We start from the raw sequence: 26,529 nt of genomic DNA on the forward strand, positions 1-26,529 counted from the left end.
TGTTTCAGTTCTTCCTCATTTGATTTCCATGTGTTTATAATCCCTGTGTTTCCCTGAGTTTGCGTCCGGTCTTATGTCTATATGTCTTCACCCCGCTTGATGTGTGTTCTCATGGCATTTTGGATAAATAAAGACTGTTTGATTTGAAGATTCCTTGTCTCCTCACTCCTTCGTTCCCTAGCTTCCAGCGATAACGTGACACTAACGTTTGTAGACTGTTTATTAACATGACTTACCATTAACAAAGCATTTACTAAGGGCATTTGTGAACCTTATTGTAAAGTGTACAATAGTCCAACATTACCTAACATTTAACTAACATTTGTGGGTTAATTACAAAGCAGTCTTTATTGATTTTACTGGACCTTAAATGAGTGAAAGCCATTCACGCATCACTTACATTTTCAGAAACTTTATTATATTATTACACAACAGTGGTATACATTATATACATTTATATTATATAATCAATGTATTAAATAAACAAACAAACAGAGAGAAGAAGGTGTTTCTCCTAACGTTAACTAAGTGAGCAAGCATGGACATATAGTTGGTAATCACCTTTGCGTTTTAAAGCTGCTATTTTCGATGAATGTCATTGAATAGTCTTCCAAGAGGACCATTTCTATCCCGCTTTCCAAGCCAGTAAATCCACTCATCAGATGTTGTCTTAATAGGTCCAGTCCATTCTGTTCCCGCGGGCGATAAGCCGCCGAATACCGAGAATAAAAGTGTGAGCGCTCGGTAGATCACGTGGAATGAAACGAATTCCAACAGAAAACGGATGCATTACTCTTCACCAGCTCACGCTGTAACATTTAAAGTTCACGTTCACACAGTCTCCACAACTTCATCCAAACCTTTTTCTTTTTCCCCCTGCGAACTTTCGGTAAAAAAAAAAGATATCCAAATATTATTATCGCCATTTCTTCTTGCATGTCGTCCGCCATTTGTTTACTCTAAAGTTACGTTTGTCTGAGCGAGATTACCCGCGTTAACAGTCGTGATTTGTGATTTTGATGTATGAACGGAATCTGTTAGTGTGTGGTGTGGTGTGCTGTCACACTATAGGAACAAAATTGTTAAATCTATGTTTTATTATTATTATTATTATTTGTTAGTGGTAGGCCTAAATCATGTCAATAAACAGTCTACAAACGTTAGTTAAACGTTAGTTAATGTTGGACTAGTGTACACTTTACAATAAGGTTCACAAATTCCCTTATAGTCCAGGTGATATGTGAAAATAATGTTCACTTTTTCATAAAAGCATGAAACTTGGTACACTTGTATAGTTTGCGGCCCTAAACATTTTCAGAAATGGAGCCATCGCAAAAACACCTTGTGGTTGCCATGGCGACCATTTTACTTTCCGCCATAATCAAATTATGTATGTGTCCATGTATTTTGTCTGAATGTTGATCTGTTGTGTTTCTATTGTACATTTTAGCTTAATAGTACTTTTTTCTAATTGTATTGTAATTGTTATTGTTATGTACTTTTATTTATTTTTTTAGGGTGAGTTTTACCATCTGTCTAGGGACTGCAGGTGAAAAATAACCTTCTGGCTAACTCTGGCATATTGACAGAAATGTTTATTAATATGCATCGTCCCAGTAATAAATAAAATAAATAAGTATTTTGTGTCATATCTCCTGACCCAAATATGATAACACAGAAAAGGTGATGTCTACCCCTATGTTTTGATGGTCAAGGATTACAATGATACCATATACCGCAACATAAACTGTTCAGGTGAAGAGTTAATGGCGAAATCAGCAATATGAGAAGGAAATCACATTATCTGAGCATGACAGTATCACAGCATTTGCAAAAGTCGATATTATTTATATAAATTTTTCCTTTCTTTGATAATTAACTAATATTTTATTCAATAATACATTAAAAGATTGTTTTCAAGAACACTATCATATATTTCAGAGATACAAAAAAAAAAAAATCTCAGGTAAGTGTATTTTTCCTTATCTCTCAGGCAGAGTCAGGTAGGTGGTAGTGTGTTTCACAATATATTCTTGTTTTCTCTCAACAATGCTCTAACATCACACGAAGACGGCAACGCAATCAGGTGAACAGTTAATGGTTAATTCAGTGACTTTATGAGAAGGATTACAATGAAATCTCAGAAAATGCAGAATGAAATTTCAAACATATTTCATGTAAACTTAATTTACAATCACTCTGTGGGGCCAGAGTTGTATATTATGTTGTCTACAAGGGGGAAGCCAGAGTCCTGCATGCGGGCGGGTACACGCAGGTGAACCACTAATATTTGACTTAACGGGTGGAATAATATTTATGTGTAGGGTGTGGTGCGAGTGCAGGCCGGACGGTGACAAGCACTGTCAGGTTGTGGGTCCAATAACCAAGACTATTTCGACTCAGTCCAGTACACGCTGAGCAATGTAGCCAATAGCGCTGCCACAGATTGACAGCTGTAGAGATTATATTAAAGGAAGCACTCTTTGCTTGCTTTCTGTATTTATTCTATTCACAATTTGAATAAAAGTTTTAATAAATGAGTTTTGTCTACCTCATGTAGGAGATTTAGCGCAGGTGCGGTTCGGGTATCAGTTTTTATGTCAGATGGGTTGGGTATGGGATTAAATTAGTGTTGCTGTCAGATAATATGTCGAGTGTTCTGTTAATTACTGCAATTGTGGGAAGATCATTTCACCAGCCAGGAAAGGTGAACGAAAATGCCTCTCTGTGATACTCCATGAGACATCGCTTACTTACAGATCTCAGGCTTCTGGAGGGGATGTTGATTCGTATGACTGAGTGGAAGTAGGAGGGTGCTGAGCCTGCGGCTGTTCTGTACGCAAACATCAATGTCTTGAACTTGATGCGAGCTGCAACCAGTAGTCAGTGCAGGGAGATAAAGAGAGTTGTGACGTGGGCCCTTTTGGGCTCATGGAAGACCAGTCATGCTGCTGCATTCTGAAACATTTGTCAAGGTTTGATTGCGCATGATGGAAGCTCAGCTAGAAGAGCATTGCAATAGTCCAGCCTAGAAATGACAAGGGCCTGGGCAATAAGTTGTGCAGCATGCTCTGTATGGAAGGGCCTGATACTCCTGATGTTGTGCAATGCAAACCTGCTGTAACGGATCAGCCAGGCTCCATCACCACCCAATCACAACGATCACTATCACCTGAATACTGAGCACCTGTCTTCAATCAAGCACGTCATCACCAGCGGCATATAAGCACACACCTCAGACACCTTCACTGTCCGATCTTGTTCACACGTTGAGGACTCTCTGTATTGCTATACGTACTTTGAAAAGCTTACCTGCTCTACTTACCTCCTGTGTTCCTCCTAGTGTCTCCTCGTCCCTCCTGTGTCTTCAGTTCTCCCATCTCTCCCAGACGCCAGAAGGCTGTGGTGTGTGCTTCCTCCATTGTTCGTTCCAGCTCCTGTATCATACGGAGATAACAGTTACCACTCATCCTAGCTCAAGTACTTCTACTCACCATCACCACTCACCGTAAAGTCACCCGGATTCCTCTCACGAACTCTCTGTGCTGCAAATAAACATCCCTGCTTTTGCTAACCTGTTGTGTCTAGTCCTCTTCCGTTACACCCGCCTGATCGAGCTGTCTTTACAATATGGTCCTTGAAAGTCAGCTGGTCACCAAAGAATAATTTTTGATGAACCTAGCAGGATGATGAAATTGTGCTGTAGAGTTGGATTGGCAGGCAAGATGAGAAGCTCAGTTTTTGCCAGGTTGAGCTGCAGGTGATGATCCTTGATCCATGCCGAGATGTTTGCCAGGCAGCCTGAGATCCATGCAGCTACTATTGGATTGTCTTGTTGAAATGAATGATAGAGCTGTGTGTCATCAGCATAGCAATGGTAGGAGAAACCATCTGCTTGTATACTGGGTCCCAGTGATGTAGTGTATATGGTGGAGAGGAGGGGTCCAAGAACTGATCCCCGAGGAAACCTTGTGACCAGTTGATGTTCTTTGGATCCCTCTCCTACCCAGGAAACCCTGAAAGACCTACCTGTGAGATAAGATTCAAACCAGTGGAGTGCAGATCCAGTGATGGTAGACAGGAGAATCTGATGATTCAGTGTCAAAAGTAGCAGATAGATCCAGCAGAATAAGAACTGATGATTTGGAATCAGCTTTAGCAAACTGCAGGGCTGTACTGACCGACAGTAAAGCAGTCTCAGTTGAAGGGCCGCTTCTGAAACCTGAGTGGTTAAAGTTCAGTTGGTCATTCTGTGAAAGAAATAATGTAACTGTGTCTATAAAATGTGTGAACAGAATGGTCCTTCCATTTGAATAACAAAGGAACAGCATTCCTCAGGAACGTCTTGTAGATTGCAGGATCTCCAGCGGGAAGGTCCTAACAGTATCTGTTGTTTCTAGCCCTTTTGTCTTCAGGTTTAAAATTATATCCCACAGACAGATCTTTGGGAGAAGCTAGGATTCATACAAGGATTAAGACTGTTTGAAGGAAGACATGCTAACGTCACTATTGAAGAACTGCTTCACTATCATCTTCAATAAATTATTTTCCCCACAAAAATTTTGGTCAAGCCTACTTTTTTGTATTAGAGAAATCTAGTACATTGGTGAGCCACCCAAAAGACTGCTCGGCAAAAATACAGTAAAGATGATGATACATGGGGCAACATTTTAGGTTAGAAGGGGTAGTATGCACTGGCCTGTCTAACAGATATGGTCTTGACAAGAAGTTAAAGTGGATCATAAAGTGTCAGTTGCTGTATTTACATCCAGAGATGAGAAATGGGTGGGTGAAGGAAGAGAGGATGACACTACAGAGGAAAGATGGAAGGGTGAAAGGGAGCGTAGGTTTTGCCTAAAAGTAATTGGTAGAGGAATTGGTATTATACACAGGTAATAATATGTAGGTTAAATGTAATAAAGAAATGAGCAGAGATGTCTAGAGGTTTTACCAAATGTTGTCTGTGATATAACTGCATGTGTAAATTAAGTCAGGCTGGTTGCCTGATTTGTTAGTGCTTGTGGTGGTAAGCTAGCCTGGTAATACCAAACTCTGCTACTTCGCTTTGCTTCGTAGACAGAGTCTGGAAGAGGATAATTGACAAGCGTTTACTTTTTCGTGGGGGTGGAGGGGTTTACAATCCCACTGTCTGAAGTTTAAAATCATTGGTGTACCCGTAAGCCAATCACATAACGTTTGGTTATGACGTATGTTATGCGCCGGCTCAGCCGCCTCGAACTTCCACTGTAAACATAGGTATGCGGCGAAAACAAAACCAAACAAAACCAGCGAAATGCCAGAGTGAAGATGGCTGTGAACGACTTTTGAGATCAGGTGAGAGAAAGGGAAGTTGTAAGAGAGAACAGCAGGGGTTCTGGACGAATCCAGGTCTCAGTCAAGCCCAAGATCCTAAGAGTAGACTGAGAAGCAATGTCCAGAATGAAGTTTGTTGACAGCTGACTGACAATTCCAGAGACCCACAGAAAATGACAGAGGTGCAGTAAAAGAGGTGCAGATAAGACACAGGTTAGCAAGATTGCCGTCTGCGTGTGATGTTAGAGCGTTGTTGAGAGAGAACAAGAATGTACTGGAAACACACTACCACCTACCTCACTCTGCCTGAGAGGTACGAAAAATACACTTACCTGAGATTATTTTTTTTATATGTCTCTGGAATATATGATAGTATTTTTGAAAACAACCTTTTAATGCATTATTGAATAAAATATTAGTTAATTATCAAAGAAAGGAAAAGGAAAATAAATAATATGGACTTTTGTAAATACTGTGATGCTCAGATACTGTGATTTCCTTCTCATATTGCTGATTTCACCATTAACTCTTCATCTGAACAGTTTATGTTGCTGTATCGTTGTAATCATTGACCATCAAAACATAGGGGTAGACATTACCTTTTCTGTGTTATCATGTTTGGTTCAGGAGATATGACACAAAATACATAATTTGGTTATGGCGGAAAGTAAAATGGTCGCCATGGCAACCACGAGGTGTTTTTGCGATGGCTCCATTTCTGAAAATGTTCAGGGCCCAAACCTGTACAATTGTACCAAGTTTCATGCTTTTATGAAAAATTTTGCACATATCACCTGGACTATTAGTAAATGCTTTGTTAATGGTAAGTCATGTTAATAAACAGCCTACAAACATGAGAAACATTATCAGTTGATCTTTAGATGGTTTCCAAGTTTACCAATAGCCCTAATCAGTGCCCAATTGGGAAGACGGTATTGTTTATCCATTGTGTGTGTTAGCTGCTAAATAAACTTAGCCTATGTGTATATACGCATGTAGTACAATTAAATGAAGCTTATTAAATAAAGCTATTTACAGGCATAGTTCATTGTTAGTTCATGTTAACTAATGCATGAACTAATGCATTAGTATATGAAGCGTTAACTAATTAAGTTGTTAATGTGAAGAGAACATGAGCAAAGATTAAGTAATGCTGAACAGATTTGTTGTTAATTTTTAGTTCATTTCATCTAATGCATTAACCACAATGTTAACTAGTTAATCTGTTCATGTAAAGAGATGCATTAGTAAATGTGTAAGTAAACATTAGCAAAACATTAAGTAATCCTGAACATTCAAGTTGTTCACTGTTAGTTCATGTTAACTAATGCATTAACAAACACATTAGTATATGAATAAGTTGACATGAACAAAGATTAAGTAATGCTGAACAGCTGCGTTGTTCACTGTTAGTTCATGTTAACTAATGCATTAACTAATACAGCCTTATTGTAAAGTGTTACCCATATTTTTCTTAAATATATACATGCATGTGTTTGTATTTATATATACATAATAAATATACACAGTACACATACATATATTATGTAAACAACAACTTTTATTTTGGATGTGATTAATCGCGATTAATCGTTTGACAGCGCTAATAGAAACACTCCTTTAACTTACAACAAAATACTGTTTTTAAGAGTTCAATAGATACTTTGAACACAAATGACCCCGTGTACAGTATTTCCATGGGGAATTTGTCTTCAGTCAACGTGATGTCTTGTCAATGTCAAAGTGACGTTGATACTGTACAAAAATACCAGAACCTAATGACCATGCCTTACCCTGCAGTTTCTTCAGAACTGCCACCTCCATCTTCAGGACTTGTTTGGGCTGTTGAGCTGACTCCACTTTTAACGCTACATTCTCCCGAGTCAGCAGGTCCAGCGCCTCGTAGATTTCCCCGAACCCCCCTCCTCCTATCTTCTTCAGCTGGACATCAAAAAAGAACACAACAGAATATTATCTGATTTTTTTGTGTTTAATTTGCTATTGATTTCAAGTATGAAACCTGAAGTGAGAGAAACAGTTGTTATCCTCCCAATGTAAGAGCTGTCAATGACTGACGATCTCCTAAAAATGCATACGGCTTTTCAAAGCGTTTTTCAGACAAAGCATTTGGGAAACATCAAAGAGCACTTCATAATACCTGCATTTCAAGTGTCTCAATAATACCTTTATTTTACTCTCCTGAGATATTAATTTCAAACAACAAACTCACCCAATAATACTGTAACATAACCCATCTACATGTGCATGATCTTGTATATGTGAATAATCCTTGTTTTATTGATTACCAATCTAGAGGGCACATCTATTGATCAGGGATATGCAATAGTGCAGCAGTCCCATTGCAGACAAACATTAGCCAGCTTTGCATAAATGTGTCACAAATTTCACACTACAGACTAATACATTTCCAAAGGACAACAGAGAAAGCAAAGCAGAAGTCTTCTGATTTCAAATAACTCATAAATAATCCTTGACGATCAGTCTCTCGTCGAGTTCTCTTGAAGTCAAGAGCCCATCTACTCTGACTGGAATTGAGCAGTCATGTAAAAAGATTATCTTCTCCTTTGTACTGGGAATTTTTGTGGGAATTTTATCTCTTTGTAATGTCTTTTGACAAGACAGTCCCAGTGAATGGGGTCAAAAGACCAATTAGTTTTACTGTTACATAATCTTCTCAGAACAGGAGAAAAGATATGAGGCTAAAACCCACATATATATTTCCATCTGTATAGTATGTACCCACATACCCATACATTTACTGAAAATCTGCAATATTGTATATTAATATACTGTATATATAAATTAATTATATAAATTACATTTACAAATAGTATATAATTTAATATTTCAAAATGTAATTTAAAGCTGAATTTAGCAGTCATTACTCCAGTCTTCAGTGTCACATGATAACTCAGAAATCATTCTAATATGCTGATTTGCTGCTCAAGAAACATTTGTTAGTATCATCAATGCTGAAAAGAGTTATGCTGCTTAATATTTTTGTGAAAACCATGATGCATTTTTTCCCAGAATTCTTTGGTAAACAGTTCATAAGAACAGCATTTATTTGGAACAGTATTTTTTTGCATTAATGTAAAAGTCTTTACTGTCACTTTTGATCAATTTAATACATCATTGATGAATAAAAGAATTAATTTCTTTAAAAAAAAAAAAGTTTCTTACTCCAGTCTTTTGAACGGTATTGTTGTAATACTAATTCACTGTTTAAAGTTCATTTTAATAATTATTATTTAATTATTTTAATAATTATCAAACTTTAGAAAACTTTTTTTTTAAATAAATAAATAATAATACAATTAACTTTACAAAAGACAACGAATAAGCACTATTAAGGATTATGTGCTACTTTCAGGTCACTAATCAGAAAAGCACACGGGATGTTTTGTAGTGTTATATTTATCTTGATGCATTACAACTGTGTGTCCCAGTGTGTACAAGTGTCATGTACAGATCTTTGAATACCTACCACTTTCCATCGTTCTTTGACCATGCAGTTAGGGGGCAGAATGTCCTGCTGCTCTGCAGTGCCGTTCATGTTGGCGTTGTCCTGCAGAGCTGGCGCTAGGCACTGCAACCCTGAGAGCACTCTGGCAGCCCCCAACTTAAATGATCCATTTATCTGTGAAAAGCCACCAACATGTGTTAAATTACAGATTCATCGCTATCGCTATCATTCTATTGGTCAGTTGAGCTGGCTTCTACATGCAGTGGCCAGTCAAACTTCAACAAACGCTAACATTCCAAAGAAGGCAGTTATCTTTGGAATGTCTGATTTAAAAAAGTAGTTATGATATAAGAAAGCCAATTTATTCCTGCAGTTAATTACTGATACATATTCAAGAAGCGAAATGCTGACAATTAAAGTGTGCTCTGAGCATTCTAATCTTACTATGCTGTTAGCAGACAAAGAAAAAAGTATACTAGGCACATCCATTGACCCACATACTTTTTGACCCAAATACCTGCGCAAATAAAATAGCCACAAACAGAGGAGAACAGTCTAGAAAACATGTGACTGAAATAATAATGACACCACACTAGACCGCATAAACAAACTGTGAGGATATTTCTAATACCACATGCTACTGTATAGATGCCAAGTACTGTAGCTTATGAAGTGTTCGAACAGGGGATACTAAAACAGCTCCATTAAGTGTGCTGGCCATTTCTGATAGGAGTTAAAAAGAAGCCATTATCAAAGCACCTAAAATATTTATTAACAACCTTACCATTAACATTCATTGAAATGAACACATTTAGCTTATTTCCCTACAGCAATGGTATTCAAATCCCAAGACAGACCAAAAAGGAACACATTGATATTACAATTCTGTCTGATATGGATAAGCTGTTACAGTCAGCGGTAAATGGTTGATTAAAATTCTCTATTATTTTATCTAAATAAATTAAAAACAAAACACTAAAAACTAAAAGTCAATTTTAACAAGTGAATTTGGGCATCACAAAATTATAATGTACAGAATTTTAAAAAAAAACTAAATTTAACAGTGTTAATAAATTATTAGTGTTTTCAAAGGTTAAATCTGAGTGTTAGATGACAGTAAAGTTCCTTTTAATGTTAAAATATAGGAAAACAATCATGTACAATTACTGTAAATATCCAATATCAGCTGATAGATAATCGGTTTGTTTCATTATTAATCACATTATTTTAATGTGTTTATTGTATAAATAATGACATTTTACTATTATTATTAAACACAATTTAGTACAAATAGAACATATAACTGTTAAAAACATAAATATCATCAGTATTTGTCATTAAAAACATAATCTAATTCTAAAACCAGAAGTTTGACATTATAGGATACTAAAATGAAAATGATCATTAAAATGATATAGACTCAAACCTGCTTGAAAAGTGAAATTGTCCCACTTCTAAAGTAAACATCAGCCTTCATCACAAATGACGTTCAGCATAACAATTCTCTAAATGCTTATTAGAGCATAAAAACCTTACTCCAAAGTTCAGTTTTGGAGTCACCTTCTATTAAACTAAGGTTACGAAAGATGCATATTAGAACCCAATAACATGCTATTTGACATGCAGCACTATTGTTTTGTTGGTTAAACATGCAGGGCCCAGCTCGGCTCAGATTCAGTAGCTCAATCGCTAACTCATGCCCAGCCCAGCATCCATCAAGAACTGCAGTCTCTAGTGCAGCATCTTAGAGAAGTGCTCTATGGACAATCTAGAAACAAACTGCACTATGACATAAGGTAGACAAAGTTCAGCCAAGAAAAGTGACAGAGCGGAGTATTGCCAACTCATGTGCCAAATTCCTGACACCTGCACTGATGTACCCTTGATACAGGCAAACAAGGAGATTTGTGAAAAACAACTGGAAGATGAAAGTCTGAATGTTATACAGGCAGTGGCAGGGATGAATGATGCAGTTTACGAATATATATAAAAGACTGAAAACTTGTTTGGTCTGAATTCACATGAGTTGGCAAAAGAATGTGAGCAGTGAAGAGTTTAATCACTATGTGTTGGTTTCTGAACACTGAGATACAACTGAAGTTCATTAAGCCAGCATTTCCACACCATGCAGTGGCCAGTTATCAATGGGCTCTTTATTGTAGCTGCAGTATACTGTTGTGACTATAACAACCATTATAGAAGAATGAAGCTATTTAACTTGTCTTTGTCAATTATATCTCATGCCTCACTTTCCCATCTTGTCATTTACAGCCAATCGTCAACAGAGCTCAACGAGTTTCTACGACCTTGGTTCCGGAAGTCATTTTTCCTTTCATTTTTCCTATAGGGATTTTAAAAAGTCGTTGAACCGTACTAACCAGCTATGAGGTGAAATATTGGATAAAAAAAACTGTACTTAATGGCTTCAGAGGGGGAAAGAACTACGATTCCATGAAGCATTGCGAATGAATTATATTATATAAATATAAAACTATTCTTTTAAAGAAACAGCATATTTGACATTTATTGCAAAATATGTACTATAAAATTTTTTATTTTTCTGTGGTTGTCATTGTGCCATTTTACAGATTTAAATTAAATTTTACTTCCAAAACTACACATGTAAATGGTTTGAAAACATAGTGATCTGAGTGATTTTTATTCTCCGATCGGTGGCTAGAATCATGGGTGATGTAGCTTTTCACCAGGAATTTTGCTGTTATACACAATTATTTAAAAAATAATGTGGGCTGATGGCTTTAGACAAGGCATTCTATTGATTATCAATCTCGTAGCTCACAGTAGGTCTATCTAAAAGTTTTCAAATTATCTTTCCCCATATGGAGAAAATGAATGGGATTCTTACTTCCGCAACTAGACTTCTGCACGCTATTGTGACAATATTTGGAAATTTTACTGCATGAGAAACAACTCTGTAAGCAAAAGTGTAAAAGGTCTGTCAATGTGTGGAAATGCTATTGCTTCATTCCCATATTAAATAGAATCCACTTTAGGCCATAGGACAGACGGATATCCCTGATAGTTTCTACATTAGCTGCCATCTACCCTCTCCCTTATGAGCGACTATCTAACAAGCAGGTTCCGAACAGTCTTACGGGTGTTGTCCGAGACAGGCCGTAATGCTGGCGAAACAGCTAAAGCATTCAATCGCACGGATTGTATTCCCACTAATCTGCATGGGAGCTTTTTTTCTCAGTTTCGTTCCAGGGGACCCATGGGATGTGAGGTTACGGTGAGCGAAAAGCAGAGGGGGTTTCATTCAGGTCACCTTAATTAACAAAGAATAATAATTGAAATTCCTCTGAATCCCAGGGAAGGGAAGCGTCAACAGCCATTTTGTGATCAAACTCTGAAAAGTGAAGTGCAGCCACATTTCCAGGAAGGAGGGGGACTATGAAGGACGGTGTAACTCTCTCACCATTTTCACAAATCTCTTCAATAACCTTATGTCTCTGACAAATATCTTGCAATTGACCAATTTAGTCGACGCCAAAACCCTCCTTTGCCAGCCTACAAGCCAGAAAAACAAGAGAAGAGATGGATTATACTTAACAAGCAATTGGTTCTGAGCACTTTGAGCTGATGCAGCGCTTGATATGACATTACGGCTGTTTTGTTTTCCTTCTCTGCGCTAGTTATCAAGGATTCGGCACATCGATCAGTCGTGGCCGATGACACGATCTCAAACCGTCGGCAGTTCCTCATTTGACTATTATGACACTCACCATCCATCTTAAGGCAAGCATGGGTCAGACAGAAATTCAGTCCTTAAGGATGAATGTCACAAAGGTCAGTTTGCACTCAATGTCCCAGAGAAAGGTGATACATGCATTATTGAATAATAAGCTGATGCGCAAAAGGAAAAAACGTGTCTTTGACTTGACATTACAAAAAGACTTCGCCGTTACGTAAGCCCTGTGAACCAAGAAAACACAAAACATACTGATGTGCAACACAGTGAAATGGACACAGATACATACACAAATTACAGCACACTTGGACACATATGGGCCAGTGAGAAAGACAGACATTAAATACATATAATGCTTTCATAAATGCATAAATGTTGTGTTCAATAGCATAAGGGAAAGTGGGGGTAAGCTGTGCCAATTTTCCTTGAGTTTTCTGAAGTTTTCTGGCCACAGAAATATTATGAATTCACAAAAAGGTCCAAGTCTTGTATTGTTTAAAATAAAATTTAAAATAAAAAAATGTATGAAGTAATATCCCTTCCAAACGCTTTCTGCCACATAATTCATTTTCTTAAAGAAAGGTTTAATATGAAGGTTTACTATTCTGAATATTTTAGTGCAGTGAAATTATTATTATACCTTCAAAATTACCTTTTTAAATCTTTTTAGATACTTAAATGCCTTAAAAAAAAAAAAGTATGATATATTGCTCTGTAAATTTGGTTTGACATGCAAAAACTCACTTTTGACAACCTTAAAATTCACTTTTCTCTCAATCACAGGAAGACACTTTCAAAATATTTGGATGCAAAAATGACACATCTTAACCCATTCTCTCTTATGCCACAGAGTTGGAGTAAAGTTTGTAGGAATTGTACACAATATCTTACAAAGAGCACTGTATAACAATTTATGGCTTACATAAGACTAACATTTCACTGCAATCCTTACTCCAAATTATTTTACATGCTTTAGTAAAAAATAAGAAAGAAAAAAAAGGCAATTTCCTAATTTAAAATACATCTGGATGCTCTCACCCTACCTGGCACACAGACTACGCAAAGTCAGTCCTTTCCGTCGTTTTGAAATCTTCATTTGGGACCTCACAGTGACACAAACGATCAGCTGGGACCGTTTTTAATACTATAAACCGCCTGATTTCTGCATTTTGTTACTGATGGTCTACCAAGCAAAAATTCTGTTCACGGATGCTAAAATAATTCTTTAAAAAACGCGAGTTAATATCTTAGGTTTTGCTAAGCAACTTAAAACATTTATTAGCCTATGTATCTCAAGCACGCTGCTAATGCACTGCAAGCCAGTGGACTACCACAAAAACACCCACTGACCAAGCGCACTTGGTTATCTAATCGTAAACAACATTCCTTTAATATAAAAACCGTGCATATATTAATGACACAAAGGTCCAAGGTTAAAGCAAAAACACAAATATGGCACGTGACGTGCTCTAATTCGCCGTATAAACGAGCTCTATTGGCATCATAGCGCAAACACCCTAAACCACAGAGAATTAAAAGAGTATATACATCAATATTATTCTACCCAGATATTCCAGATATATAAATAAACGACACGGCTCTCACTGAACACAACTGTCCGGTCGCGCATCCTTTGCGCTGGTCCGCACTGCAGCGCGTCAAACACCCATGCAGTGACTCTTTACAATCTGTAGAGGACGCTTGCTAGATGAATATTCATTACGTTGAGTGACGTTCGTCTAGTACAGCTCCGTGATTGGCTGATAGACAGGAGCTGCGCAGGAGCTGCGCTAATCAACTAACGAATCGAACGCTTAGCTTATGAATATTAATTACGTTTCAGTAAAGTTAGAAAGCAACGTCAGACTGTCCTAATTATTATTCATAAGCTATGCCTTCGCCGTAGTAGGATTTGTTGTTTCGCCTCCTGGCTACACCCGTTGTCAGTGTGCATTTTGTATAGTTACATAAACTAGTCAACACATCAAAATGAGATAAAAGTCTCTAAGATTACAAAACCCTAAAAAGTGAATCAGGCCAAAGTAAAGATACCGATTCCAACATAAAAGCGCATCCAAACAAAACTACAAATCTCAAAATTGAAGCCAACAAACAACACCAGGGGTTCGAGAGGCCGTTGTCATTTCCTCAAACGCGTATAATATGTTTTTCAATCACCAAAAAAGAAAAAAAAAAAAATCGATTTACAGACATTCCGGATGCAGTTGGTATAATTTGCATTCCTACGGAGGAGGATGTTTTAGAATGATAGCGGTTCTCCTACAGGACTCCTATGGCCTGGCATCTCAGGATCAGCCATACTGAGTCATAGTGAAATGGAAATATAAATCGCTTATTACCTGCTCATTTTCTTATGTGTGGAGGCTCATAACCTCTTTTCCCGCGTCAGGATACTCTTTAGACCTCTCTCCACCATTGCTAAGGATGCTGGATGCTCCCTGCTTTGCTCCCCGCCCGTCTGGATCCCAGCATCAGCACCACACACCACTCTTCCTCTCTGACCTCCACCACAGCGACGCTGATGCTCTGCAGACGGCATTGCGCTCTCTGCTGGCGGGCTCTTCATAGGACAACCAAAAATTGGCACACACGTTGGAATCTGCGGTCATTTGGACGCGACGCCGCAGAGGCTGTGACATGGGCTTGGCACAGGGGCCAGATAAAGGAGCAGTTTATTGAATAGTTTTAGTTGCATATGTTTCAATGCTCAAACTTTGTCTGATTAAAATCCAACAAGTGTTATTACACCAAATTGCTTCATAACAACAATTCATAAACCTTGAATTTCCATAAATATTCCTACTTATTTCACTGAAAATAAAAAATTAATTGGATTTACTAAATTCTTTTAAGGTAAGTGGTTTCAAACAATTTATTTTAGCTACATTTAAATAAACAACTTATTTATTTAAATGTAGCTAAAATAAATTGTTAGCAACCACTTACCTTAAAAACATTTAGTAGCATTTTTTTCCGTGTTTTTATTAATAAAGACAATGATACAAAGATAAAAGAGATCCACACTTGTCCAGATTCAGCCCAAAAGGCTTATTTCATTTATTGCTCAGAGGTCACAAAAATATGTGCGAAAGTGCAAAGGTGCAGAACGTTTTCGGGTATTAACCCTTCCTCAGTGACTTCCTTGGCGCTACGACCTTTTCTATTTGTGGATTATTAATAAAGACAAAAAAACTTTGAAATCACACATCAAAAAATCTAAACACAATGAAAAAAATAATATAAAAATAATATATATAGTATAAATGACTAATGAATAAATCAATGAAAAGAGTATATAAAATATATAAATAGTTTTAAATGATTATTGTAAATGAGCATTAAAATGATTTAGGGATCAATGATTATAAATGAATGCATTAATTAATTAATATTAAAGAAAGAAAGTAAAACACAACACAAATATATGGTTGGTCTCTTAAAGCAAAACACACAGTTGGCATTTGAGGATCCCTAAACATATCATTAATCATATACTGAATAAAATAGGACTGACTACACTGAACTCCATTACTGATAGTAAAAATGTCAAATGTTTTGGACCCAACATTTACCATTATTGATCTGTTTTTTAAAATGCTCATTCCCTAATTATAAAGTCTTGCTCTTATTTTAATTAATAACCCCTCTCTCCATATGGTATTGTAAGAAATTAATACAGAAATGAAATGAAAAGAACCTATTCATTGGCATTAAAGTGATATTACTGAACCTACACACAAGAGCCTGATAAAAATGCTAATTTTAGAGGAAAATTTCAAAGGGCACTTACAGTGTGTGTGTGTGTGTGTGTGTGTGTGTATATATATATATATATATATATATATATATATATGAACTTTTATAAATATCTGTTTGGCCATTAAGTTTTAAATGCATTATTAGTTCATATATAGTTCTCCGCATATGACCCACGAGTGGCAGATTAACATACTACTACTTCTTTTCTTTTCTTTTCAAATTTTACTTGCCCTGCCACAATAAAATAAAATAAAATAAAATAAAATAAAATAAAATAAAATAGTTTTGTTATCATTGTTAGATAATAACATTTTAGATCCCAGTTAAATTTTACAATTCTCGATTCCAATTTCGATACCACAGCAAAAATAACCTAACAAATATAAAGTTAAAACATTATTAAAGACAAATGAAGACAGTAAATTTACAAATGACAAGCAATAGCACAAATAAATAAACAAAACAAAGATATAAATTAAACGATACTTTAGGTTTTTGGCTTTGGTGTTCAGGTACATTGTAAAAACATGCATATACTTCACTTTATAAATTAAATAGATTAATCCTTGTTAAAGCCAGAAACTCAAGAGCAGTGAGTGACTTCACTGTCTGTTATTTATTTATTTAAAAAATTAAGGACATGGACAGCAGCTGGTAAAATAAAAACTTTAGACACAATGCATGGATCTAATATTGTGATATACATCCGATTTAACCAACAGTAATATTTACAGTTTAATGTTATACATTTTTTATATGCAGATATCAGAGTAAAAAATGTCACACATCATGTGGATGTGTGTAGTTCATTATATTTTGCATATTTTATATGAAAGACCTACAGGTTTGGATTTTTTTGTTAATGGCATTTATTACTGAAAAATAAAATGCTGTCAACTTGTGTGAATGTAGACTAGTTCTGGTGGATGAAGGGCCTCAAGAGGTAAAGCCTAGGGGCCCCTTACAGCCTTAATGCGGCTCTGTATGTATTAATTCTTCATCACAGTATCATTCTGCTTATGTCAGTCATGAAAAAGTTGTGGTTGGCACAGGACTTTCATAGAAAATACAGTATGGAAACTGGATAAAGAACCTGTGAGTAAAAAAGATCTTATAGCACCATTTGTTTTTAATTGTTGTACAAGTAATTTACATTATATAATAAAATCAGCAGAGTAATGTTGCTTAGAACAAACTCAAGTATCTCTGTATATATGTATATCGACACGGCGGTGATTCGGCGGCCAAGTGCATACTCTTCCAAGAGCAATCATGCAATTCACACCAAAACTGTGAACGTTTTTTGGACATCTTGAACAGTGTTGCCATGGCGATTCATTAAAGTAAGAGCAAAAACAGAAACAGTCATTTTCTTATATCTTTATAAAGTACGTTGTCCAAACTCCTCAAACCTTTTTACATACAGAAAATGTCATTCTGAGCAAACGTGCTTGATTTTCTTGAATTTCTGATGCTGTAGGGCCAGCAAATTTAAAACTATCAGACATTTCAACTGACAGATGAAGGATGTAATACTAAGGTTATCCACTAGAGTCATAGGAGAAGAAATATTTTAAGCCTGCCTTTTAAAACCTAAAATCAGTTGAAATGTACTGCACTGTCAATATAGTTTTATACAATTATTTTATAAATGCTTATAGATCATTAAAAATTGTAAAAAAAATATAGATCATTACAAGATTTATATATCCTTCCCTTTCTGTGAATGTATCTGTTTCACACTCTTGACATTCTAAGGGTGCCCAATCCAGGAGCAGGATTAGGCACCCCTGTTCTAAACTAACACTTTCATTGCTGTAACACAACAACCAGACTGCCAGAGGGTTACAAGCATGCACCCGCTGTGCACCGTTTTCCTGATGCTACTGGTGGTGAAGGTGCCACCAGGGCCGAGGCCGGGGCCGGGGCCGGGGCCTGTCTTTGCTGCTTGCAGCTATATTTTTATTATTATTTCAATTGTGTATGTGTACAAAATTTTACTCTGGAGCAATCCCTGTTTGTCATGCGATATATTTCCCTTTTTTCAACAAAATGATTAAAAATAGAAAAAAAGATGCTACTTTATAATATTATAGGCCTATATATAAAATATATACACACACAAACCTTTGTTTACAAATGAGACTCTTTGATGAATGAAAAATGAATATTAGTGGTCCATATACCGAAGTCTACATAATAAATCTTATCAAATATTTCTTACATAAAGAGAATCTTTGATACAAACTGTATTTATATATTTACATGTTTTTTTTTTTTTTTGGTTTTTTTTAATGTTGGTTATACTGAGTCAAAGACGGGGTTTGAGAAGTTGATATTTTCTGGCTCCTCTTCCTCATTGAAGTCTTCAGGACGAAGATCTGTTTCAAACATCCGCTGTAAAAGTCCATCCACAGTTCTGGATCCTGGAAAGGAAAATAAAACAAAAGCAGTCATTTTATTACTTACTAGTTTAGCAAATAATGCATTTGAAAAATAATGAAATAAAACAAAATATAAGTAAAGCAGAATAAAAAATGAGGGTCAAATAAAATAAGGGAAAAATAACAAAATGTGTGTGTGTGGGGGGTATAAAAACAATTACTTCTTGAAGCAATCTTGAACATGAGGGAGGGCTTCTGCTTGCCAGCTTCAGAAGGGCCCAGTTCATTGTCATTGCTTTCCATTGCATCTACAAGACCAGTGTCCACACCATCCCTGCCAAACAAAAAAGACCTCTATTAAAACTCCAAATCAACAGCAAAATGATGCTAAACAACTTGATAGGAGGTCCAAATGGTACATACTGTTGAACATTAAGCTCCAGATCCTCTATTTTTTTCTCCAGAGAAGTTTGCAGGTCACTTTTGTCAACTGTGTATTCTACTAAGAACGCCTCCAAGATAAATGCTACAAAAATACTGAGGGAGAAAACAAATTAGGCTCACTACTCAAATTATGCATATCTGTCTTTCAAAGTAAAACACAATAATAATACTTTAATAGTTACTCTCTTCGTTCTTACTTGATTATAATAATAACGACCACAATGTGAAAAAGGACGAAGAAAATTCTGGCTGAAACGTGCGTGACTGCCGTGAAACCGCTGGTCAACAGTGAAGTCAGTTAATGGAAAAGCAATACATGATAATGATGTTATTAGAACTTTCAAAGACCTTAGTCTAGAGTTTCACAGCATTATCCTTGGAGCAGAAATGCATTTTGATCTGTATTTGTAAAGGATATCATGCCACTGATTAACCACAGTGAGTTCCAGCAAGACAATGAAGGAAGAGACCACATTGTTGAAGTTGTTCTTGCAGTAGTTGAGTTTAGCAAAAGTGGTTCCTTTGAGGAGAGGGTTTCCACAGTACTCTTGATCAGGACTTGTAGAGTTAGGTTCAAAGAACTGAATTTTACCTTTAAATAATTCCATTCCAACCATGGCAAATATGTAATACACCACCTGTAGGGGACAGCAGTGGATTTCGACATACTGATACACATCAATTATGACAGTTTTTCATCACAAACAACAGTTTAATATGCAGCATGATGGGTCAGCCTCCCTTCAAATGATTATGTCCCTGTCCCAGGATCATAACAGGGTGGAACAATGGAACACTGTTGGCAGCTCGATGAGGTGCAGCCATACATCAAGCACTGCATCCAGCCCCTGCTTTTTTAACACCCTATTATCGTATAAGGTGTCCTTGAGGCCCATCAGGGTGCAATATAGGTAAATTGCGAATGAGAGGATGGCCAGTTTTGGTTTTCATACTTTCCCAGAGGGACACATTCATTCATTTTGATTTTTTCTGGCCTGTATAATTGATGCAATATACAGTATATACACACGCAATACCTTTCAAAAGTCTGGGGTTGGTAAGATTTTTTTTTTTAATGCTTTTGCTCATCAAGGCTGCATTTATTGATTTAAAAATACAGTAAATATTGTGAAATAACTTGTATTGTAGACACAAGAAAGAAAGAAAGTCATTCAAGTTTGGAACAACATGAGGGTCCGTAAATTATTACAAAATTTTGAAAATATGTTCAATAATGTTCAAATACTCACCACTATGAGCTGGCCAAATATAAGAATAGTCGGTCCAATTTTAATAAGAGTGTTGATGATAGCTCGGAATCTACAAAGGTAAGTTTTTTAGTTTAATGTCACATGGCAGCATATAAAAAAACATTTGCACATAAAAAGCATATGGCTGTAACTATCTGACCTCTTAATGGAATCCACCAAGCGTATGAGTCGGAGGACTCTCAAGATGAAAACGATGTCCAAGATCTGGCGACTTGTGTAACCTCCAGCTGCAAAAAAAATAAAATAAATTTCATTAAATTGCAAAGATAAACACAGTAAGATTTCTTCAAAGGTATGCTTATATAACACCTTTGATATACAATTTAGTAAATGCAAAACTGTATCAAAGTACACTGCATCAGTAGTACATACTTCATAACTTTCCTAAGCACTTACAGTGTTTGAGTGCTGAGTTAATGATAGTGCCAAAGAGTGCAGACACAATAATGATGGTATCAAACCTGTAAGAGATAGATTTAATTGAATTTGTTTTCATGGGAGCTCACACAGATATTATGTGATCAAATTCAGTGAGCCATACAAAAAGTCTCCTCACCAGTTCCAGAAATGATGTCGAGCGAAGAACGCCCGAGGCTCGGTAGCGTACAGTTTGAGAATGATCTCCAACATATAAAGAGCCAGAAAACCCCACTCAGCATTTGATACCACAGGGTTCTCCTCGTCCAGACCAATGAATACAGCATTCACCAGGATAATCAGGTCATAGACATACACAAACATTCTGGAAAACGAGATACAGCAAACAGATGTCCATATGGCAAGCACATGTACAAACATGTTTAACAGCATCAATAGGATGTCCAACAGGGTCACAAAAGGAAGTCATACAACTTTGTTGTTCCAAAAAAAAAGAAAAAGAAGAATGTCTCAGTATCAATGCAAGTTAGATATTTTGTGTCCATGTACCTGTGATGAACCATATAGCGAATGAATCTGCTGACTGAGGAATTATACATGGAGGGGAAACAGATTTGAATGGGGTGTGGCTGTGACTTCACTGTGATCACCTGAATACTCAGAAGATCAGCAAGCTGCACAAATGCAAACTTCCCTGCTCAGACAATGAAGATTAAGGGAAAATTTCAATAAAACAGCAGCCAAATATCATTTTTAAGTTACTATTTTTGAAGCAAAGAAAAATCAGTCTGACCTATGTGTCCTTTATTCTGATCATCTAAGACGCTCCAGAGCAATTCCCGGTGAGCAATACTGATATTCGGCTTGACAAGTTTAACCAGATGGTTCCATTTGGCCTGGGTCACTACAGGCTCTCCACCTTCACCCCGGGTCTCCTGAAGCAAAGAAAACGCCCGGCACATCTTAAATCTTCTGGCTTTCACCAGCTGCCGCACTTCCTCCTAGAAAACAGGAAAGAAATAAAGTAGAACTTCTAGAACTAACTATAAAAGAAATCAACTAGAACTAGAACATTAATTAAAATGAAAACATTAATAGATCAATAACCTTATTTCAATATTATTTAATATTTAAAAATATACATATTAATTCAAGATTACTTTATTTTAAAATAATAATAAATGTGACTGAGAAAGTTGCATGCTGACTTGACATAAATTTGAATACCTTAAGGTACTTTTTGTAGTTGTTGTAAACGACAGCAAGAAAGAATGACATGAAGGTATATGTGTTGATAACAATGTATAGAATGAAGAAAATAGTGAAGAAAACACTGTAGTTGTATGCCGGCATCCTACAATGAAAACATAAAAATAATATTACAGAAGCATTTGCATAGCATGCTTAAAGCACACTGTGGGTTACTGAAAGTCTTTTATACTGCTGAATATGCAATTGCATACTAATAAAAAATTCACGAAAGAGAATAAAGCCTAAAAGGAGAGAGAGAGAGAGAGAGAGAGAGAGAGAGAGAGAGAACCTGCAATAGTTCAAGACTTACATGACATCAGGGCTATTAGCAGTGGTCACTAAAATATAAAGATCGAAAACAATATCCAAGTAGTCAGTGAAATATGGAGAACCATCAATGGTAAGAAGGCCCCTAAGATAAAACAAAAAGATAATAGACATAAATGAGATGACTGGAAAAGTCCAGAGGTATAAATGAATGATACTGTATTTCCGATTACCTTTTCCCAAATAATTTAAGAGCCATGAGAGAAAAGACCAACACGCTGAACATGAATAACAGAAAAACATAGGAGATCTGAGGCAGAGCATTTCGAATACTCCTGAAGGCCCTCCGCAGCTACAGACACAAAAGGGAGGGGAAAGGAATGGGACTGAAGGACGTTTGTGCCATATGGACATACACATGGACTACACAAGTTTGGAATGGGAAACACTTGAACAACAGTGTATGTTTTCTCCAACAAATTAGTGAATTGGTAAGCTAATTAAACAATGCAGGAACTACTATACATTTATTTATTTGATTTTGTGCTTTGTGGTTTTCTTACTTGTCTTCCCTCTGTAACATTGACTAAAAGAAGTGGTCTTAAGACCCTCGACCATCGGATGGCAAAGTAGCCAGTTGCTTTCAGAGCCCCATATATAGTCAAATCTATGAAAGAGAGCTGTGAGATGGCAAGAGTAAAGAAAGATCATGAACAAAAAAATACAGTGACATTCAAAATCTCCCAAAATTTCTAGGAATGCAAGCTAGTTTCACGACACACGTAAACCCTCTTCCTGACTTCACTAAATGTCTACTCAAGTCAGTGAACGCCACATTTCCTGGTGATCCTGCAGAACTGCTGAGAATGACAAACCCCGGGCTAAAGTTCATTTCACAACATTGTTACGACTACAGTACATTCTCAGCATTTTCTCATGTTTGTACAGACAGAACACTTTAGGTGAATTCACTGGTATTCAATTATATCAATAATATATTATGATATGAACCAGATAAAACTGATTATGTATCTGTAAATAAAATGAAAATTGATTTATTTCATATTTACAGTCCAAAAAGTTTTCTTTTTAGATTAGAGGCCTACCATTACAATGACTATGATGCAGATATTTTTAGGATCCTTCCAGAATTTATCCCTGAAATGACTTTGGCATAGTGCACCATCCGCACAGTGAACGCTGAGAGACATATGATCTCAATTGTAGAAGTCGTCTAGAGAACACACACACACACACAACAATGTTATAGAATTTTACTATATAACTGCCTAATAAGATTTTAATCTGAGGTTACTTTATCAGAGTCTAAATGCCAAATGGTTTGGCTGTGAATGTCTGGTCTAACAACAATTAGCTGGGCTACAAATAAATAAATGTGGATAATGACAGAAAAACATCATCTAAAGCTCCTGACATTCTTCCATAGAAAGTGACTACTTTTCAATGACCATGAATCTCCATGAAATACCCCATTGTGTCATATGGGGAGTTGGCATGGAATACAGGATGTCATAAAGGCAGTAAACTATGTTTTATGTTGCTAGTCAAATAGTTTTCCATTTCACATAATCATATAGGTACTCTAATATGACAACAGACACAAACTTTTCACTTCAGTATATAGAGGTTCACGCATAACACGTGATATAGTTAAACAGAGATAGAAACAATGAGCATCTAATAAATTTTCAACCACCCATTCACAAAACTACACAAAGGTCTGCAACGAATTACACATTGGATAAATGATTAAACCACTGCTTGGGTGAACAAATTTCTATTTGTAAGTTTAAAATGTTTGTCACTCATACCCATATAGGAAGTGGCACAACAGCGGGATCCTCAAAGAGAGCCAGAGCAAGATTTATGATGATGAACACATATACCAGCATCTGCATGAACCAGTGATTGTACAACAGGTAGAGCCTGTGGAATATTTTACAGATTTTATAATACACAACCTAGTAATAGTCAAAGTTATATAAATGATTGCTGGAAAGCCATCTCTTACCTCACAGCCTGTGGCGAAGTATCAAAAAAGATGTTCCTGTTATACTGGGCATCTGACACATTTACTGTGGCAAGGTTGAATTTCTAAAACCACATCAGTGAACATCAGCGACCAAGAAGAGAGAATAAAAAACAGTTTGATGGGTCATTATAGTCCATTACATATTTTATTCATTCACCTTTTTCATCTTTTCTAATTCATTTGAAATGATTCTGTGAAATGACAAATGGATTTATATAAGTGCAAATATTCCATGTAATCTCTCAATTAATATGATGTCATAAAATCTGCGTAAATAACCATTAATAAATTATATAATTAGCAAAAGGCTGTGTATAACTGGAATAAATGGAGTGGCATACCATTCGACATAAATTTACCAAAACGTGCTATAACCTCCCTTTCAAACTACAGCCATCACTCAAAAATGGGACTAATATGTGCACGTTTATGAAAACAGTTAGGTCCATGCATAATTATATTTGTATGGCAACAGACAAACATAACAATGCATTTCTCTACAAACGATAAACAATTAACAGGTAAAGAACTTCTGAAATGTATGCAAACGCCAAAAAAAGAAGAAGAAGAAAAAAAAAAAACGTTTTCAGTGCTTGTCTTTTTTCAAGACACCAGGGGCCGGTTGCACCAGCTGGACTTACACCCGGTTGTAAGACTATAGCCAGGACGTAAAATGCACTTTAAGTCGCGCGTAGAATTTACATCCGTTACACCATCTTGGCTTCTGAGACTAAATCTTACGCCTCAGAGGTAGGTGTAAAGTGAAAAGTCATGATTTTCTCGGACATTATTAGTTTTTAGGATTCATGTCTGTTAGTTAATTATTACTGCAGACATGAACTGTAATGTTTATAGTCTTCTCGGGCAGGATAAGCGATTTAAATCGCGGAGCTCGGTGTTGATTATGTTGCCTACAGCTTGTAATTATGCAGTAAAATATTACATATGATCTGGGATTATTAAAAGAAATGTAGCATTCGACATCTTGCTTGGAAGGACAGTAGGCCTATGCTTGGAAATATTTCACGTCTTTAATTCCATTCATTATTTGTAGCATGCCTGCCATCCAATAATCGTAGGCTACGTTTTGTGCTTTGTTGCTTTTAATCAGAAATAAAGTATCAGCTTTCAAATTCTGCCAGTTTTATCACAAAATACAAACTATAAATGTGGCTTTTCAGCCACAGAAAGACATCAGTAAAACAATGTCACGTAAAGTCACATTTACCTCAGGAAAGACATTCACTGTACATAAACTCGATAGTCAGCTAGAAAAAAAATAACTAAAGAGAAGCATTGTAGACTATTGCATTTATTGTATTTTACTTGCTGCCTTTTTTTTTTTTAAATGTTTGTCAGAAGAAATCTGTCATGGGAACGTGCAGGGAGACTTCAGATATAAACACGCGGACTTGTTAGGAAATGTTTACTCCATGAAATCATGGCGCGGTGGCTTCACTTGTTATGATGTCTTGAGCAATTCAGTTATATATTAGTAGTTGTAGCCATTGCAGCGTGAACGTCGTCTCTTTATCCATAACTGCGGGAGAATGTGTCAGCGTGGACGCGCATCGTCTACGCCAGGCATAGTTGCACCTGGTCATAGTTTTAGTTGGTGCAACAGGTGTAAATATTTATCGTAAAGCTGGACGTTGCAAAGGCCTTTACGTCTAGCTGGTGCAACCGATGTTTCTCTGATTACGTAAAATGAGCCAGATTTAAAAGGACCTCCATGTTGCAGTAAGTACAATAGACTTTCCATCCCAATTAATAAACCAAGCAATCCAAACTTAATATCAGAGTCCCATCTATGAACCTGAACGTATTTTTAAACCCATTTGGATGTTTACATTTTGCGGCACATTGATAAGTACAGGTTTCCAAGAACACTACATCCACGCAACATACCTCTGTCATCTCATCTGAAATGTTAGTGGGAACATTGTTTCCTCCGTTGGTTAAACCTTCATCCTTTGATAAAGTATGGCCCTTTGGTTTTTCAGGCTCTGACATTTTTCTCCGTCCCTCAACTTTTCTCTGTCCTTACGCAGCTGATACAGATCCAGTTCGCAGGAAATCCCGTCTAGAAAAAAAGTTCATCTTGCAAACGAAGCGAATTTACAAATCCTAGCACGGCGAAGGTCTCGCTATTAAAAATTCATGATCCACGCCTTCGCATTTGGAAAATT

The 26,529-nt window shown here is 36.5% G+C and overlaps 2 protein-coding genes across 5 annotated transcripts in view; both read right to left on the reverse strand.

The window, feature by feature from the left end:
• ttbk1a (tau tubulin kinase 1a) overlaps nucleotides 1–15,034 on the reverse strand; it is a 40,989-nt gene extending 25,955 nt beyond the window's left edge. Inside the window, exons 1-3 of one of the 4 annotated variants that reach the window (XM_058791379.1) lie at nucleotides 14,873–15,034; nucleotides 8,822–8,974; nucleotides 7,107–7,254 (exon numbers count right to left, since the gene is read on the reverse strand). In XM_058791379.1, coding sequence (XP_058647362.1) covers nucleotides 7,107–7,254; nucleotides 8,822–8,890 — 217 coding nt within the window. In that variant the 5' untranslated portion in view covers nucleotides 8,891–8,974; nucleotides 14,873–15,034. Of the gene's footprint in view, nucleotides 1–7,106; nucleotides 7,255–8,821; nucleotides 8,975–13,555; nucleotides 14,191–14,872 lie in introns of those variants that run through there. The other 3 variants (XM_058791375.1, XM_058791377.1, XM_058791378.1) reach the window with 3 other exon arrangements.
• A 2,369-nt stretch (nucleotides 15,035–17,403) lies between these two features.
• On the reverse strand, nucleotides 17,404–26,528 carry tpcn3 (two pore segment channel 3). The gene is given in 20 exon segments (XM_058791706.1): nucleotides 17,404–18,718; nucleotides 18,898–19,010; nucleotides 19,100–19,213; nucleotides 19,318–19,408; nucleotides 19,539–19,758; nucleotides 20,371–20,440; nucleotides 20,531–20,618; nucleotides 20,788–20,852; nucleotides 20,948–21,133; nucleotides 21,319–21,463; nucleotides 21,563–21,770; nucleotides 21,997–22,123; nucleotides 22,331–22,432; nucleotides 22,521–22,639; nucleotides 22,851–22,967; nucleotides 23,394–23,449; nucleotides 23,452–23,521; nucleotides 24,120–24,234; nucleotides 24,320–24,402; nucleotides 26,249–26,528. Coding segments are annotated over 20 exon segments (2,319 nt in total). The 5' UTR covers nucleotides 26,354–26,528; the 3' UTR covers nucleotides 17,404–18,593.
• Between the last annotated feature and the right edge of the window lies 1 nt (nucleotide 26,529).

This window comes from Onychostoma macrolepis, chromosome 11 (genome assembly GCF_012432095.1).
Source record: "Onychostoma macrolepis isolate SWU-2019 chromosome 11, ASM1243209v1, whole genome shotgun sequence".
NCBI classification, from domain to species: Eukaryota; Metazoa; Chordata; class Actinopteri; order Cypriniformes; family Cyprinidae; genus Onychostoma; species Onychostoma macrolepis.